Below are 18979 nucleotides of genomic sequence, written 5' to 3'. Positions count from 1 at the left end.
TGTTTGGAGCCTTTTCAAGCAATGGAAGACAACCATATAAATTCCTCTGACAGCTGGTGGGGTGGGCTGCATATTTAGAGATGTGCAATAAGACAACGGACAGTCACAATGTTGGTTGATTCTGATTTACAGCCAAAGAATAAAGCTGGTTGGAAAATGTCATCTTGAAGTGTATCCATTACAAAAACAAAAGCAAAATAAATTATGCTGTTCTTGTGCGCTTTTAACTCAGTTTTATATCAGATGTAGCTCTTGTGCGGTCAAATATTCTTGTATACAAAATGTCATGAACAAACAGGAGACAGGACTCCGACAGTGTTTCTACAATGATGGTAATATTTGACTGCCCCACAGGAAGAATGCTGTATGACTCATTCTCAGGAGGAATGAGGTAGAAAACAACATCATTTGCTCTACTTTGTCCTGTAACTCAGATGTGCCACACTTTACACAGCCTATTGCTCAGATAGGTGCGATTTTCAAACAGTAGCTTAATACATCACTGTGAATTCCCCCCATGCGAGTGTGTACACTGCAATTCAAACACCTCTGTTAGTAAACAAATCAAGACTGAACCAAATAGTCGCCCCCGTCGCCCCCCCACCCGAGTAGAGAAAATCCCATGACTTCCCTAGTCTCTCTTCTAATATTACTATTTGCTGAGGCTCCAAGTTATGTTGTAAAACTTTTTATGCATCCATGCCCCACTACATCCCCTCCAAAATAAATCCCATCAAGACACAACTGGTAACACTTGACAAGTGGTTGAACTTAAAGTATAAGTCTTTCAATCAGTAGTACTAATTGTAAATACGGACACTTAAAAATATTGCTTTAATTTTATGACAAAAAAAAAAAAAAAAATCAACTAAACCATATGATATTTTTTAAATAATTTCTTAAACTGTTATGATCGTTTTAATTCAATCATCACAAAACACACAAAGGATTTGAGATATAGTGAATTTCTCGCAGTATTTAAATTTTGTATTAAAAGTTAACACAAACTTTTTATATCTGACAGGGTAAATAAATATGTTAATAAGTTTATTGAGCTGTAACACGGTCATTCTTGGGATTTTTTGTCACTAGAAAAAGGAATCCACACATTAGACAAACCAACAGGAACATTTCCAGGCCATCTTCCAGCTGCAGTGTCAGTCTTCCCAAAGTCTCACATAATGCTGTTGTGATAATCTCAAGGATGCCCACAGATGTTCAAGTCACACAGATTCCTTAGTAGTTACCAAAGGATACATATTGCACCCTCAGAGGAAAAGACATTGTTGTGCTTAAAAGACAAGTTCTCACGTTACAAATGGTCTGAAAAGCAAGGTGGGAGCATGAGATACTGACCCACACTACACACTCTGGAGTGTCACAGAGCCCAGAAATGACAATACGACCTCCAGTGCAGATCATGGTTAAAAGCAATTAAAGAAAATGGAGTTAACACTAAATACCATCATGATTAATTATTTTCAAACTAATCATGAAATGATAGAGGAGTGAGTTGAATGTTTTAACATCTAACTGAGTTAATACAGAAGACAGTCAAAACAGGATGAATGGTGGTAAGACACCCTCGCAGCCTGGAGATTAATCTTTCACCAAATGCAGAAACTTCTAAATCCAGATTAAAAACATTTTCTCATGCACCTATGCACAACATCTGCACAGTAACTTTTAATTAATTCTGCTATTAATTATTTTAATATAATTAAATTATTTATTATGTTTTTTTCTGTAATGCTTTTAATGCTTCATGTAAAGCACTTTGAACTGTCTTGTACATGAAAGGTGCAATACAAATAAACTTGCCTTGCCTCACGGTTTAGAAAACAGTTTAAACCAAAGCTTGTATAATCACACTTATCAGAGTCTTGGGGTCTGAAAGAAGATGCTTCTTTTTAGTTTACTTGATGATTTACATCAGCTAGGACTGAATGCACATAGCTATCTAAACATATCCAAACTACGTCCTGAGGAAAATGCCCATTCCCCCTGAAATGGCCTTGCTTGAATGTGGACTGTTGAATTATTTTTAAATGTATCTTTATACCATAAATTATTCTACAACAGCATGTCAGAGAGTTTTATCCAGACATCACATAGCCAAGAGACGATAAACTAGTTCGCTAAATGACCCGGGACAAGGCTGCTCTGATAAACTTGTTGCGTTCAGAGTATTTTTAACTTGTTTTGATGATCGTTATTAGCAACCAGTGCTTAAAAGCTAACGCTAACTAAGAAAAGTAGTTAGCCAGCTAGCATTAGTTAACTGACTTTTCCTTACCTTTTTCCTGGTTAAAAGATATTATTTCATCCTCCTTAGGATTGGAAACTTGGGTGATGATGGACATGTGGTCCATTGAGACGGGTGGTTATTCCTGATTTGCTTTCCACAATGTTACTGGTGCTCGTTTCGAGTGCTAGCTAATGTAGGCTAGCGGTGTGAGATGAGGGCGACCAGCTTCCCCACAAAGCCCGGAAACCGTCCGAGGCGACGCGGCGGTAGCCAGCCAGCTAGCACGGTGCTGAGTGGAGGCCAGCGAATGGCTGGCATCTATGGCTTTCCGAAAAAAAGCATCGCTACAAACAAGTGTTTGAGGGAAACGCTGACAACGCTTGTTTTAAATTACATAAATAAATAAATTAAAACAAAAAAAAAAAAAACTAAATTTAAAAAACAAAACTGTGATGAATCACAAACTAACTTCAGTTAGCAAGCCAGGTTAGCAAGTTAGCTCCAAGACTCCGATCATCCAAAATACGAGGCCGTTTATGAAACAACGCTGGAAACACTTGGAAGCTCGTCGGATGGTCGCTGTTGTCCAAAAACATGCAGAAAGTATACGCAAGTTGCCCGACGTCAAACACTTTTAAGAAACAGTTCCCATCTGCTGGCCCTACAGTCCCTGTGCAACATGGACGCTTTATGTATTTTGAGTTGCATCTGAAGCGGGGGCGCTCAGGGTGGGAGGGGGCAGCTTGTTTCTGGGATGGATTCTTTCAGGCAGCCAGCACAAACTCGCAGCACTACATTGCTCAACCCATACAGCTGGCTGGACGCTGCTTTCTCCAGCTTTACTTGCCTCTATCATTATACTGACGCTCCACACGCAACATGTTAGTTCTTAATTATTACTTTTACACAGTTACCCCAAAACACAGCAGGCTTAATATAACTTCACAGGCTTAAAACAAGCCTCGGGTTGTTTACGATCCGGGGTAAACAACAGCCCGTCCAACAGACTGAGCAAATAGACTGAGCAAATAGTTTATGATCGTCTATAAACCCGGGTATGTGTTCACTCCAAGTTTGAAGAGTTTTGGCAATCACGGAGCGCCACCTCATGTCTAAATCAGAAAAATGCTTCAATGATACCAGGTGGAGTGTTTTCAAAGAATTTTTAATGAAGGGATTGTACTTCAACAATTAAATGCGTCATGTGAAAGCAGAAATAAAAGTAAAAATCTTTGTGGTGGGAATCACTTCGACAAGTTAAAACCTGCATAGATGGCACATTGAATTCTGTGCAAATCTTGGTGCAAATGTGTGAACTGTTTTGAAATAGGCTTTTTAATTGTAAACTTCTTTATTGATTAAATTGGAAGAAAATAAAATGTATTATTAGGCAGAAGAAACCTTTTAATATGTAATAGGAATGCACCACTTTTTGGGAGTTCCGACCAATATCTGAAATTTGAATATCTGCCTATGCCGATATTTGCTGATACCAAATCTGTTTATGTGAACATTATTGTGACTATGGTTATTATTGCTGTTATAACTGTGTAAGATTTCATTAGGTTGTAATAAATTAATCATCCTTTCTGAAGTTACCTCATCAATACAAATATAATAACATTACAGAGCTAACCATTTCAACAAGTTTTATTTTAATTTGGCACATTTTACCTCAATACAACCATAAATGTGTGGTTTTGAAACAAAGCTCTAGCTTTTTGTGTAACAAAAAATGTCACATTTTAATAATCAAGGCATTTATTTCTTTTAAAACATGTCCAAAGCATGTCATCAAACACATCTGCTCTGGCTTGACTAGTGTGGTATTGGGTATCGGTTGTGGTATTGGTACACTATTATTAATACCAAGTCCGAGTACACACGCTTGGTATACCGATACCAGTGCATCCCTAATATGTAACTCTGAACAATTACTTTATTTGCATGTATAACTGAGTTAATATGTTGTGATGTGCCATTGAAGCTATTTCAGCAGGCAGGTTACCTTCTTTTAATGATAATAGCTTATTTTTTCCTAAAAACCAGGTCCAAGGAACAAATTATCTGTTTGAGTCACAGTGTAAGAGCCATTATACCTATTTGGCAAGTGGAAAAGTCCAAAGTGCAAGTAGGAATGACTCATAAAATGTCTGGTGCTCTGTTGAATATAACCAATGAGATCAAATGGCAGCTTTTCAGTCACAAAAAGCTTAAACACTTTTTAGAAAATGTACTATAAGCTCTGAAAAGCCCCCCTAAAAAAAGGTAATCTATTGACATTTTACTCACTATACATATGTTTTAAACATTTTAACTGATTGCTTACGACCTATAGGCCACAGCAGGTAAAATGAAACAAACACATGGATCACTGCAAGAGAAAACATTGAATGTTTTATATTAATATGTCAGTCGTTAAAATAGAACAGTATTGATCAAACATTCAGTCATTTAGCAGCCTCTAAAAAGAAAAGGAAACAATTGCCACTATAGTGCTGCAGCTCTATCAGAAACTCCAGCAGGCAGATAAGTTTCTGGTATACGATCACCTTGTGGTGCACCACCAGCGCTTGTAAAAACCTGTGTTTGTATGCTGATCAGTCATATCAGTTACAGGAATTTGGACGTATTTCTACCATCAGAAACAGATATGTCAGTGGTTTGTTTGCACAATAAAAACAAATTATGCATGTTTGCATTAAAATCTTTGAAGTTCATGGCCTTACATATAAAAGGATCAACTTTTGTTTTCAGTTAAGATTTATTAAACATCTTTGGCAAATTTTTGCAGCATATTATTGCCTTTTCCTGGGCCTACAGGAGGCACATTTGGACCTTATCTGGCCCACTTTTGGCCCTTACAATAAATGACCACAACTGCCAAAAGTTATGACCCAAAGGTTATCATGTCTGATGGTTATGATGTTGTTTAAGTGGTAACACTCAACCTGAGCCAACGTCATCTTTCATAGCTAAATGTGGACGACAAGGAAACTGTCGATGTGGGCCATATTTAGACCCAACAGTCTAGGGGCTTATAGGGGCCCAAAGCAGGGACCTTCTGATTTTATTGAGAATACACATGACACCTGATATATTCTCAAAAGAAGCACCAAACACTCAAAGGGAAACAAATAAATTTAAGTTTTAAAAAGAAGAAAAATGAAAGCTGATAACTACATGCCTTCACAATTTCCCACAGACTTGAACACAAGAGGAGACAAAACAAACAATGACCAAGATTCGACAGAAAAGTCTTTAATGTGTTAATGTGAGCGCATCTTTATCTTTAGTCTAATAAAAGTTTGTTTATCACACACGATAATAAGTAAATAAATGGGTTAATGCCATCATGTGCAGTGTAGATGCAGCTATTGATTGACGCTTCTGCTTCCTCCCGCATACAGTTTAACTCCCGTTAGATACAGTATGTGGACCACCCCTCACTGCGGTGCTGTAGTGGAGGATAAATATATCCCCCCGCCGCCTCCACCTCCTCCTCCTCCTCCTTTCGTTGAGTCCGCAACATCCTGACTGGCCGAGGTTGCTGATCGCAGGCAGCTCCAGCCCACACAAGACGGATGAATTAAACCTTGGTTGTGTTTCTTTCTTTTTTTTGACGTTTCGTTCCGTAAAGACTGTGGCCTTAAGCGGATACAGGTTAGTAAAAAAAACAAATGTGTTTTTAATTAATTTAAATGATTGAATATTAGAGCAACCGAATCCTGAGAATCAATAAAAACAAATAAATAAATAAAATGCATGCGTGTTAACTATTCAGTGTGCAGAGGGGGGGGGGGAGCAGTGAAACATTAAACCTACATTTGTATGCAGGGCGCTTTGCTGGGGTCCTGCACAGCCATGGTTACATCCTGGCATGCCGGAGTTTTTAGTCTAACTCCTTTAACTTCATCTCAGTGCGTTACATGAACTTGACGCGCACGCGCTTAACCGTGCGCAAGTGCTCAATTTGTGCAGCTGGGGACAAACTGCCTTTTCCTACTGCGATGCACCATTCTTGGTCATTTCAGTCGGTGCTAATTATTGTGTGCAGTGAGTCTCCGCAGATCACATAGCACTGCAGCTGCCCCGCCGCACGCGCACCAACTGCGAGAGCTATAATAGGAAGAAGAGGTAGAGTTGCGCAGCTGACGGTGCTGATTCCGAGGAGCCACAGCTCTGCAGTCCTATTTAAGTCAATGGCCTGTCGATCCTAAAGGATTATTAGTGAAGTGTCACACCATAAAAAAAATAACTTTGATCTTCATGTAGATCAAAAGTTCATGTCTAGTTAATGAAATGTTCCATTAATCCATATGATGATCAGCCCACTGTTGGCTTTTTTTTTTTTTTTTTTTTTTTTTAATGCAGTTAATGTAAACAGATTTGTTGCTGGAAGGGAATGATGACTTGTTTTGTCAGGGTACTGATTTAGAAAACACTTTAACTTTGTTATGGACTAATAGCTCCAAATTTGGATCGGTCTATTTGTAATCACATGTACACTGTTAACCAGTTAGATCTAATATTATGTGGCTAACTGCTTTTCAATCTGTTGGGCCTGCAGCTTACAGATTCACCATGGGGATCAAGGCTGCTCTCCCCAGATATGAGCTGTATCTCTACTCTGCTGTACTTGCTGTGGCATTGATATGGGCTGGCAGTTGGATATTTGAAGCTTCAAGTGGTGAGTGCACAGCACTGTCGAGAGATGTCCAGAGCACATGCAGTACTGTGCAAAAGTCTTGAGCCAAGTTGCCTTCATTTCTTTGCTTCCAAGCAGTCAGACTTTTGTAATCTTTTTAAATGGTGGTGTGCAGCGATTTCCAGGGTTTCTTAAGACCTTTCCAAAATTTTCTTTGGCTGCTGGGCACTGGTATTATTACTATTATTATCAGCCCTAATTGTAACAGATAGAGGAACATTATTTTAAAATGATTATTTTTAGTAGTTGTGATATTTTTATATCTGTCAAACAGTTTGAAAGTAGGAATAAAGTATCTGTACTCTGGCAAGCCCATTACCAAAAAGCTGTTTGCCAGAAACCTGGTGCATCTCTGCATTGTGTGACATGTCATTAAAACTTGAAGTCAATGGACCAAAGGAAATTGTCTACACAAAAACATCAACTACAGATGAAAAGTAACTGAACGTAATGTCCTTATGAAGCTGAAAAAACAAACACCAAAGACCTGACACGGGACCAGAGACATGCATCTTTTTCCTTCATCTACTATTCTCTGAAACTTCCATCAGAAATTATATCAAAGGAAGGGTTGCAGTCAAGAAGTCATTCTTTAACTTGGAAAACATTAAAAAAGCTGAAGTATTCTAAACAACTAAAGAACTGGACTAAAAATCAGTGGCAGCAGGTTTCATGGAGAGGTGAACCCTCCACAGAACCAGAACCCAACATTACTGAAACAGTGAGGTCATCTGGACCAAGAACAGAGCAAAAGGTGACAAGCAAAGAACTCCAGAAAGACCTTCAATAAGCCTGGAAATTATTCCTGAAGAACACTTGAAAAATGAAAAGAAAGCTTGTCAGACTGTAAAAGTAGTCAAACCAAACATGTACTTTCAAGTTGCATTTTTTTGCTGCTTTTTTTGTTTGTTTGTTTTGCTGTGTTATTGACAGAATACAAAGGAATGAGGGGGGAGACTCAGGACTTGTGCACAGTACACAAACTACATTAAAAAGATCTCAAATGTCTATTTTATTCTAAATAAGTCAGGTTTAAATAACAACTTTCAAGCTTTAATCCGCAAATCAACATGAAAAAACCCCAAAACTATTCACTTTCAATCTAAGAAATCTACTTTAAACAAAGCAAATTAATTATAAAATACATCTGCAGTAACTGGCTCTTCTTTTATAATGGGTTAAGTTTAGTCTAAAACTGTGGGAAATGAAGTTCATTTAGCAGATTAAAGGAGGCCATCTTCCCAGAAGGGATTTCTTCATGTTCTCATTAATAAGAAGACAAGCTAAAGATAATTCCCTCATTTCCTCATTATTTTCCTGGTTGAAATCTCTCACACTGAAGCACATTAAACCATGTGATCCCAAACTTAATGTTATGAAAAACAGTAAACTAAAGTGTACATGCATATATTCAGACTATTACTATCCTTTGCAGATACCAGTCTGAATGGACTGCGTGTAATGTGGTGACTGGTTCCGTCTGCCACAGTCTGTACTGTCATAATCGTCAGGCAAAGTCCTGCAGGCCATTCTTTTGTCCTGTTTCCTTAAGTGGTTGCTCTCCATCTTATGAAATTGCCCGTGTGTGAGCATTTGTTAAAGCATAGGTCTGCATTCTACATTAGCACTGCACGATGGTAATAGAAGTCTGGCTGCGTTCCTGGATATAAGAGGCTTTTCCGAACTGACTTTCCTATTTTTTACACCCACAGCAAACAGGGAAATCTGTGTGATCAACAGTCATTTGTTGCATTCTGATCTTCATTATTACGGCAATTTCTTCCATCATTTTTGTTGTGGTGTTTTGTTTCAGCCACCTTGGTAAACTGATCTCTCCTGACATGATTATGATCCCTACAGTAGTGGATTAAAGCTTTAAAAACAGTGTTATATAATACCTGATGAAGCCGACGGGCAAAAATGTGCTTTGACATGTAAAATTCACATTGAGAACAATCCAATAAGAAGGCAAAGCCTTTTTGAAAATGAGAACGTTTGCTGAATCTTTTCCTTGCACTGGATTAGTGAGTAAAAAAATATAGATAAATAAAAAGCTTCCCAAAGCTGGGGTTGGCAGCCCACCCCCCCCTCCCCTACATTGATGCTTTGTAGAATTTAAAATGTGTTATAGTGTTACTGATCAAACACACCTTCTCATGCTTGATGAACATCTTTCACTCCTTTATTCAGAAAATGCAAACAGAAAGGCCTTCAAGGAAAGTGTGAAACCAGGATGGCATTACTTTGGCAGGAAAATGGTGAGTTTGGAGTATTTCCCGTCTGCACATGTTCCTCTTTGCTGATGCAAAAATGCACAAATGTTAATGCACCCGTCTTCTCTGCAGGATGCTGCGGACTTCGAGTGGGCGATGTGGTTCTCTACATTCCGCAATCATATCCTTTTTGCTCTCACCGGTCATGTGATCTTTGCCAAGATTTTTACCCTGATAGCCCCAAAGGTGTGTGTGTGTGTGTGTGTTCCAGACAAAGAGTTTCTGTGAATGTTCATGAGATGGCACTTCATTTTGACTTCATGCAGGTGTAACTGCACGTCTCTTTTGTTTGTAGATGCTCTGCCGTAAGTGTGTATTGTACATGTATAGATGAGTGTGCGTGCGTGTGTGTGTTGCTCTTGCAAATGAACACAAGCTTTGCTGCAATCAAGGCCATCCAGCAGATTTCATTGGGTATGTGGTGTTCCATGCAAAGCTGTGTTGTGGTGATGTGATCAATACAGGCCTTGGTTTTGGTCCGAGGTCTGACGTATTATTGATTTGCTGCACGGGCATGAGCTGCACTCTGGGAGTGTTTCTGCTGTGTAAACCTGTTATGTTTTTGTTGACATATTTAAAACAGTTCTTTATGTTTTAAACATGTTTTCCGTCTTGTTTCATGCTTACAATGAAGATTGGTATAGATGGATGTAAGGTAACATTAATAAACTTGTGAATCTTATAACGTTTGTCATGTGTTTCATTCAAGCCTCTAATTGCAGGACAGTAGATTTTTTTTCTTACATTTTCATTAATCCAACCTAATATGTTTTTATAATTATAGATCCAACAGTATTTTCCTTTTCTTTTACTAATGCTGCCTTTTATTTACATGTTGTGTTCAATTTTAAGTGGAGAAAAAAATTCCTTTCAGGACGTTCCACTGACACTGGCCCTTTTTTTTACCCACAGCACAGATCCTTGATCTTTGGTCTGTATGGTGGCTTGGCAGTTCTGGTCACGATGGGCTGGACCTACATGGCTCTGGCTCTGTCTCACTGCATCATACTCTACAGCGTTGCTCTGGTCAAGAAGAAGTGGATGTGTTTTGCTGCAGGACTGAGCACGCTGGCTTCCATCAAGCTGGAGCCCTATAATGCCTGGCAGGTGAGTGGGTGGCTTCCATTCAGCCTTCACAAATAGTGAATAAGCTGTTGCCTGATTTAGAAAAAGCTGAAGAGCTGCATAGACCAGTAGGAGGATCAGAATATATTTTCTATACACAAGAACAAGTGGTTGTGTATATCCACGTACCATATGAGACCCTGGCATGTCAAATTATTGGTGTTACACCTGTAGGAGGCCATGGTGACTGGTTCTTTTGACCTACAAGACATCCTGTTCTACGGGGGCCTTGGCTTCAGCATCATGCGCTGTATGAGTTTTGCGTTGGAGAACTGTGACAGGAAGGAGGGAAACTACACCTTCTCTGACCTGCTGAGATACAACTTCTACCTCCCGTTCTTCTTCTTTGGGCCTGTGATGACGTTCGACCGCTATCATGTCCAGGTGACGTCTCAGAAGTAGATGAAATTCATTAGGGGTGTCACAGTTTACCAGAATTCATGATATACTGAACTGCTTAATCGCTGATGCTCTGCTTTTGTTGTGGTCATTATTTGCAGTTTTCTGGTGTTGGTTTTACTGTACTATTATCAGCCTATGCACGTTGCTGACAAGCTGTATTTTACAGACAAACAACACTCAGCTAACCCGCAAGGAAAGGGAAATGTGGAACATCACCACCAAGGCCTTGTTGCACCTGGGAGCTATTCTGGTGATGGATGTCTTCTTCCACTATCTTTACATCTTGACAATTCCCAGTGACATGAAACTGGTCACCAAGCTTTCTGACTGGTGTCTGGGTGAGTCAGTAAAAAATAATCTTGTGTTTCTCATAGGAATAAATTACAAGCTGGTTTTTATGTAGTTGGCAACTCTTGCTTAAAGCTGTTAAATATTTCTATCATTAAAAGTAAAAATTATTTTAAAGTATCTTCTGAGAAACATTTATTATTATTATTATTATTATTATTATTATTATTATTATTATTATTATTATTATTATTATCATTATATTATCATAATCATTGTTATTATATTATCACAAAACCCCTATGATGAACACAAACTCGGGCAGAAATGTTCCCTTGCCCCGACGCGGGTTACTGGGACCCCCCTCTGGAGCCAGGCCTGGAGGTGAGGTACGAGAGCGAGCGTCTGGTGGCCAGGCCTTCGCCCATGGGGCCCGGTCGGGCTCAACCCGAAAGGGTTACATGGGCCCCACCTCCCGTGGGCTCACCATCTGCGGGAGGAGCCATAGGGGTCGGGGGCAGTGTGAGCTGGGCGGAGGCAAGGGGCAGGGACCCTGGCGGTCCGATCCCCGGCTGCAAAAGCTGGCTCTAGGGTCGTGGAACGTCACCTCTCTGGTGGGGAAGGAGCCTGAGCTTGTGTGTGAGGTTGAGCGGTTCCGGCTAGATATAGTTGGACTCACCTCGACGCATGGCTCGGGCTCTGGAACCAGTACCCTCAAAAGGGGCTGGACTTTCTTCCACTCTGGAGTTGCTCATGGTGAGAGGCGCCGAGCAGGTGTGGGCATTCTCATCAGCCCCCAGCTTGATGCCTGCACGTTGGGGTTTACCCCAGTGGATGAAAGGGTAGTTTCCCTCCGCCTCCGGGTGGGGGAACGGGTCCTGACTGTTGTCTGTGCTTATGCACCGAACAGCAGTTCAGAGTACCCACCCTTTCTGGAGTCCTTGGAGGGAGTGCTGGAGGGTGCTCCTTCTGGGGACTCCATTGTTCTGCTGGGGGACTTCAATGCTCACGTGGGCAACGACAGTGAGACCTGGAGGGGAGTGATTGGGAGGCATGGTCCCCCCCCCTCTGAACCCAAATGGTGTTTTTTTTTTTTTTTGGACTTCTGTGCTCGTCATGGATTGTCCATAACGAACACCATGTTCCAACATAAGAGTGTCCGGATGTACACCTGGCATCAGGATTCCCTGGTCCGGAGTTCGATGATCGATTTTGTAGTTGTATCGTCGGACCACATGCCTTGGACACTCGGGTGAAGAGGGGGGCGGAGCTGTCAACTGATCACCACCTGGTAGTGAGTTGGCTCAGATAGTGGGAGAGGAAGCTGGTCAGATCTGGCAGGCCCAAACGTGTTGTGAGGGTCTGCTGGGAACGTCTGACTGAGTCCCCTGTCAGAGCGAGCTTCAGCTCCCACCTTCAGCAGAGCTTCGAACATGTCCCAAGTGAGGCGGGGACATTAAGTCCAACTGGGCTGTGTTCCGTGCCTCTATTGCTGAGGTGGCTAGCCGGAGCTGTGGCCGTAAGGTCGTTGGTGCCTGTTGTGGCGGTAATCCCAGGACTCGTTGGTGGACACCAGCAGTGAGGGATGCTGTCAAGCTGAAGGAGGAGTCCTATCGGGCCTTCTTGGCCTGTGGGACTCTGGAGGCAGCTGATGGGTACCGACGGGCTAAGCGGCATGCGGCTTCGGCTGTTGCCGAGGCAAAACCTCAGGCATGGGAGGAGTTTGGCGAGGCCGTGGAGAAAGACTTCCGGACGGCTTTGAGGAGATTCTGGTCCACCATCCGGCGGCTCAGGAGGGGCAAGCAGTGCTCCATCAACACTGTGTACAGTGGAGGTGGGGAGCTGCTGACCTCAACTTGGGACGTTGTGGGTCGGTGGAAGGAATACTTCGAAGACCTCCTCAATCCTACCAACACGTCTTCCGATGAGGAGGCAGAGCTGGTGGACTCAGGGGTGGACTCTCCTATCTCTGGGGCTGAAGTCGCTGAGGTGGTCAAAAAGCTCCTTGGCGGCAAGGCCCCGGGGGTGGATGAGATCCACCCGGAGTTCCTTAAGGCTCTGGATGCTGTGGGGCTGTCCTGGCTGACACGCCTTTGCAGCATCGCGTGGATATCGGAGGCAGTACCGCTGGATTGGCAGACTGGGGTGGTGGTCCCCCTTTTTAAGAAGGGGGACCGGAGGGTGTATTCCAATTACAGGGGAATCACACTCCTCAGCCTCCCTGGTAAGGTCTATTCAGGGGTCCTGGAGAGGAGGGTCCGCCAGATAGTCAAATCTCGGAATGTAGGATTAGCAGTGCGGTTTTCGTCCCGGTCGCGGAACAGTGGACCAGCTCTTTACCCTCTTTGGGGTCCTGGAGGGGGCATGGGAGTTTGCCCAACCAGTCTACATGTGCTTTGTGGACCTGGAGAAGGCATTCGACCGTGTCCCCCGGGGGCTCCTGTGGGGGGTACTCTGGGAGTATGGGGTACCGGACCCCCTTGTGTGAACTGTCTGGTCCCTGTATGACAGGTGTCAGAGCTTGGTTCGCATTGCCGGTAGTAAGTCGGATTCGTTTCGGGTGGGGGTTGGAGTCCGCCAAGGCTGCCTTTTATCACCGATTCTGTTCATAACTTATATGGACGGAATTTCTAGGCGCAGTCGAGGTGTTGAGGGGATCCGACTTGGTGGCCTCAGGATTGGGTCCCTGCTTTTTGCAGATGACATTGTCCTGTTGGCTTCATCTGGTCGTGATCTCCAGCTCTCGCTTGAGCGATTCGCGGCCGAGTGTGAAGCGGCTGGGATGAGAATCAGCACCTCCAAATCTGAGACCATGGTCCTCAGGTGGAATAGGGTGGATTGCCCTCTCTGGGTCAGGAGTGAGGTCAAGCCTCAAGTGGAAGAGTTTAAATATCTCGGGGTCTTGTTCACGAGTGAGGGAAGGATGGAGCACGAGATCGACAGACGGATCGGTGCAGCGTCTGCAGTAATGCGGACCCGTGATGAAGAAGGAGCTGAGCCAGGAGGCGAAACTCTCAATTTACCAGTCGATCTACGTTCCTACCCTCACCTATGGTCATGAGCTGTGGGTCGTGACCGAAAGAACGAGATCTCGTATACAGGCGGCTGAAATGAGTTTCCTCCGCAGGGTGGCCAGGCTCTCCCTTAGAGATAGGGTGAGGAGCTCGGTCATCCGGGAGGGGCTCAGAGTAGAGCCGCTGCTCCTCCGCATCGAGAGGAACCAGTTGAGGTGGCTCGGGCATCTGGTCAGGATGCCTCCTGGACCTCCCTGGTGAGGTGTTCCAGGCACGTCCCTCTGGGAGGAGACCCCGGGGAAGACCCAGAACACGCTGGAGGGATTATATCTCTCGGCTGGCCTGGGAACGCCTTGGGATCCCCCCCGCAGAGTTGGCAAATGTGGCTGGGGAGAGGGAAGTCTGGGCTTCCCTGCTTAGGCTGCTGCCCCCGCGACCCGATAACCACGAAGATGAAGACATTGTTATTATTATGATTATTAATAATAATCATAATAATAATAATGATGATGTTACTGTGTTATTACAGCTTATCTGACCAATGATGACTTCAAACATTGTTGCTAATTAATGTGATCATGTGAATTAATGTGATTTTTATCTAACTACAGTAGTGGTCTTACAACTGCATCAGCTTTTCTTGTAAGACAAAACTTTAATAGAAATAAAAATTGGAATTAAGCATTTTTAGTCACAAAAAATCTCAAACAGAAATAACTTAAACCATCATTAATAGCATAAAATTATATTTCAATGTCATAGTAAGAGAAGTGGTATGCTCGGTGCTCTGAGTACAGTGACTGACAGATCTTGGAGGAGCTGACTGCACTAACGGGCTAAACAGAGTGGAGTTTGCTTCTGGTTAAACCTTGTGGAAAATCCTCTGTGGGAAGATATCAGCCAGCATACTAGACACAGTCTGTGTGGCAACAGTGGAAAGAATATACATTTATTCAGTATATACATCAATCCCAAACAAGTGATCCTCAACTCTCCACCATCCAGGTTGTGCACAAAATCAACCCATCAAGTATCCACCAAGCAGCGACTTTTGTAATGTCAGTTTTCTAAGTCAGTGCACAGCACTCCGATCTTACCAACACAGTGCTCGCTCTCCACACACTCACCTCCATATGTGCACACAGATCATTAATAATACATCAAATATAAATATGATTCTCGGAGCAAAATTCCTGCCAGATCTGGAGGGGTGCCACATTTGAATTCTTCTTGAAAGCGGCCAATATCCTCCATAAATTCTGGCAACCGGGGATGAGACACTTCTGTGATGAAGAGCGGTCAGCTAACTGTCAGGCATGTAGTTAGACAACAGTGTAAGGCAGGTAGGTTTTCCTGCTGATCAAGTTGATTTACTGATCCAACTGATTTGAGTTTATTTGCACATGATGACAAAATATAAAAACAAAAAGGTAAAAATACAGCAACCCCAACCAATAAACAAACAAACAAATAAAAAAACACACAAGTTCAAGAGTTGTATTTGGAAGCATGTACTTATCTTGTTCCAACCGAGTGAATCACAACCATTTCTAGTCATCATAGTACAGTCACATTTATTACTGATAATCACCACAAGGTGTTATAAATTCTTATAATGAAATATCAGTGATAATAAAAAGACTGAATGGATAAGTAGCAGAGGTGCGATGCAGCAGGGGAACATGTAAAACATGCAGGACAGCAAATCCTCAAGTACCAGGACTGAGGTTCCCTGTTGTCAGGTTTGTTTTTCTCACCAGCCGTTATCATCACTATTGTTTCATTATAAAATGATATCATAATGACCATAACTATGTCAAAGAGCTTTTAGTTTAGTTCAGCTGTGGAAATCAGACATTTTTTAGTGTCAGTGCAGCATAACTCTCAGTCTCGTATGACATGATCTTTTCAGCAGTTATTGTCTTGCATGTGCGTAATGTTTGCATGTATAATCCATGCGTTCCTTCACCCTGACTTCATGCATGGATTTTGTTTGTTCCCATGTGTTTTGCAGCTGGACTGGCTTATTCCAACCTGGTGTACGACTGGGTGAAAGCAGCTGTAATGTTTGGGGTTATCAACACTGTGTCTACACTGGACCACTTGGACCCTCCTCAGCCTCCCAAGTGTATCACCATGCTTTACGTCTTTGCTGAGACGTACGTGGGGCTTGCACTATAGTTGTGTGAAACATTATCAAATTCCTGTGTGGTTTTTTTGCTCAGTGACTTGGAAGTAGAGTATTTCCAAAAAGAAAAATGTCTGTGTTTTGCAGGCACTTTGACAGAGGCATCAATGACTGGCTGTGCAAGTGAGTGTTTGAGTTTAAATGGGAGAACCTGCCTTACAGCACAACCTGGTTTTAATTCTTCATTGTAAATCTGTGTTGAAATTTTGCAGGTATGTCTATGACTATATTGGTGGGGATCATGATAAAATCTTTAAAGAGCTTCTTGCAACCATCTGCACTTTCGCTGTAACCACCTTGTGGCTGGGCCCATGTGAGCTGGTGTACATCTGGTCGTTTTTCAACTGCTTTGGCCTCAACTTTGAGCTGTGGGTGGCCAAATTATTCTCCCTTCCACCCTTCTCTATCATAGAGGTAAAAAAAAAAAAAAGGAATCCCACCCGAAGAATATCTGTAAATCTGCAACATTGACCTGCTTAGCTTGTTTAATTTGTAACATGTGAAAACCTGAACATGTTTCTTCTGCATGTCTGTTGTGTGCAGAGAACCGTGGGTGAAGCCATGTCTCGAAGGATCAGGGGTGTGTTCAATGCTGCCAATTTCTGGTGCATCGTCCTCTACAATGTTCTCTCACTGAACAGTTTGGAGTTTGCCAAAATGGTGGGCAGAAGACTGATTTTCAAAGGTGGGCAACAACAGGGGTTTTTATGGTAAAAGTCAGGATTACTTCCAGTCTGAGGTGCGACAGGACAATAAAAGAGAAGAATGTCCGAGAGCTTCATCCTCCAGAGATCACATAACTCTAGCAGCCTCTTTGGCTTTTTGTAAGACAGAATACAATGGTTGTTTGAAGGATTATCTGCAGCCAAATATCCAGTCAAAGCACAAAGAGTGCTTTGCTCTTTTAAAGCCCTGCCTTCCTGTTCTTACATCTGATTCATCTACCTCTTCTTTCCCCTCCTTCTTTTCCTCTTCTGTCCTCATTCTGTAGGATTTCCTCTGTCCACCTTGTCTGTGTTGTTCGTGACCTACTGTGGCGTGCAGCTTGTGAAGGAAAGGGAGCGACAACAGGCCCTGCTGGATGATCCGGAACCAGAGAAGCCCGTGGATGGTGGCAAAGAAAAGGCAGAATAATCCGACCGAAAAGCAAAGGTTTTTCAGACTTCATGATCGAAATGCCCTCACACGGTTCCATCCTCAGCCTTGCCAACTGTAAGAGAACCAGACTTTGACAACCAGTCGGCACTTGCGTTGTTCGCAAGTTGATGTTTTTGCTTCTCAGAAGCAAGTCCGTTTCTTTTTTTAACTGCAACTACCCTCAAGTGCACTTGCTGTAGATAATCACCTCATCCTTTGGCACAAACACCGTTGGTGCATTTTCTATTTGTATTTGACTCAACAAATAAACAATCGGTATGAGAATATTATGAGCTTGCAAAAAAATCACACTAATAACCATATAGAAGGACATATAATATTGTAAAGGAACAACTACTTTTTTACGATGGGTCCTTGTTAGATTTGAACATTCTTACTTTTTGTCACCATCATAACCATAGATAATAATACGATGGTATTTTTATTTTGCTTTAGATGCTTTAGAAACCCTCATTATGACTACTCTTAATCACAATGAAAGGAGTAAAACTTGAAGAAAAATAAGAAACAAGGGTGCTGTGAAGATTTTCCATGTACAGTAGCTTGCAGCTGATTGCAGTTGTCGTCAAATAGCAAAAAACTCAAGATGCAGAGGAAAGCACTGGATTTTAGATGTCTCGCTGAATGTAGTTGAATCACTGACAAGTGTCTGGAGAGCCACTGCCTTACCCCATTGCACACCGTCCACAGGAGATTACTGTGGCATGTCAGAGCTCCTCTCACATGCTTCAGACACATACACTTTGCTATGAAAGGCAACAGACCCAGCAGGGCGTAAGGGTCAGTCTTATCCTGCTGTCACTAAACCTGCTGCATGTCCTCCATACAGCAGGCAGAGAGGAACACTTTGTGATGATTGTAATGCCTTTTCTCTCTAAAAGGTTTTCATTTGACTTGAAATAAAGTTTTGTTTCATTCAGGGGTGACACATCAGCTGTGTGTGTGTGTGTTTTGTTGTTTTAGGTACAAATATTAAAGCAGATGTCATGTTTATTTAGAAAAATGCCTGCTTTGATATTTTATTTTTGTTTAAATAGATTGATATAGTTTTAAGTCAGGGGTCACCAACTCCAGTCCTCCAGGACTACCGTCCTGCAGGTTTTAGTGTTTCCCTGCTGCAACACACCTAGCCCAAATCAATGGCTCATTGACAGGCAGACGCAGAAGATGACAGCAAGTTTTTGGAGGATCTTTTCATTTGAATCAAGTGTGTTGTAGCAGGGAAAAACTAAAACCTGCAGGATGGTAGCTGTGGAGGACCAGGGTTGGTGAGCCCTTCTTTAGCCACAAGAAGGCGTAGTTCGGCCACAGCTGATGCCAGTTGCTTGGTAACTTATTGTTACGTCATCAATGACAAATACGTCCAAACTGATCAGAAGGTTTTTTGTTTGTTTGTTTTAGGTTTTTTTTTTTTTCTTTTGTGATGTTGTTATAACCCATAATCCATACATTCACAATTTCACCCTCTTAGGATATAAACTCACAGAAGTATGTCTAACTATTAATCAGCAAATAAGATGCTCCTTGGATCTAAATTTTGATGGACCAATTATACATTAAAAAAAAGTGTCCTAA

General features: G+C 42.2%; 2 protein-coding genes across 3 annotated transcripts in view; one reads left to right on the top strand and one right to left on the bottom strand.

Moving 5' to 3' along the window:
* LOC306758812 (CTD small phosphatase-like protein) overlaps window positions 1–2816 on the bottom strand; it is a 21201-nt gene extending 18385 nt beyond the window's left edge. Inside the window, exon 1 of the mRNA XM_079244215.1 lies at window positions 2297–2816. Coding sequence (XP_079100341.1) covers window positions 2297–2372 — 76 coding nt within the window. The 5' untranslated portion in view covers window positions 2373–2816. The remainder of the gene's footprint in view (window positions 1–2296) is intronic.
* Window positions 2817–5773: 2957 nt separating this feature from the next.
* Window positions 5774–18337, top strand: hhatla (hedgehog acyltransferase like, a). 2 transcript variants are annotated; one of them, XM_079243728.1, is made up of 13 exons: window positions 5774–5911; window positions 6819–6938; window positions 9147–9214; window positions 9302–9415; window positions 9864–9884; window positions 10142–10336; window positions 10529–10738; window positions 10923–11094; window positions 16073–16217; window positions 16334–16369; window positions 16459–16660; window positions 16790–16931; window positions 17238–18337. In XM_079243728.1, the coding sequence occupies exons 2-13, from the start codon at window positions 6833–6835 to the stop codon at window positions 17378–17380; spliced, it is 1554 nt and encodes a 517-aa protein (XP_079099854.1). In that variant the 5' UTR covers window positions 5774–5911; window positions 6819–6832; the 3' UTR covers window positions 17381–18337. The 2 variants fall into 2 exon arrangements, with proteins under 2 accessions (XP_079099854.1, XP_079099855.1); XM_079243729.1 differs by lacking the exon at window positions 9864–9884.
* The last annotated feature ends 642 nt before the right edge of the window (window positions 18338–18979 follow it).

This window comes from Telmatherina bonti (genome assembly GCF_933228915.1).
Source record: "Telmatherina bonti genome assembly, chromosome: 7".
Taxonomy (NCBI): Eukaryota; Metazoa; Chordata; class Actinopteri; order Atheriniformes; family Telmatherinidae; genus Telmatherina; species Telmatherina bonti.
The sequence above is the reverse complement of the archived record's forward strand: the minus strand, read 5'-3'. Positions and strand labels throughout refer to the sequence as shown.

Excerpts from the sequence above, each read along its gene's own strand:
- hhatla (XM_079243728.1), top strand. The coding sequence starts at position 6,833 with ATGGGGATCAAGGCTGCTCTCCCCAGATATGAGCTGTATCTCTACTCT. Across the intron at positions 16,370-16,458 it reads ATCAATGACTGGCTGTGCAA|GTATGTCTATGACTATATTG; the intron begins GTGAGTGTTTGA and ends GAAATTTTGCAG. Across the intron at positions 16,661-16,789 it reads CACCCTTCTCTATCATAGAG|AGAACCGTGGGTGAAGCCAT; the intron begins GTAAAAAAAAAA and ends TGTTGTGTGCAG.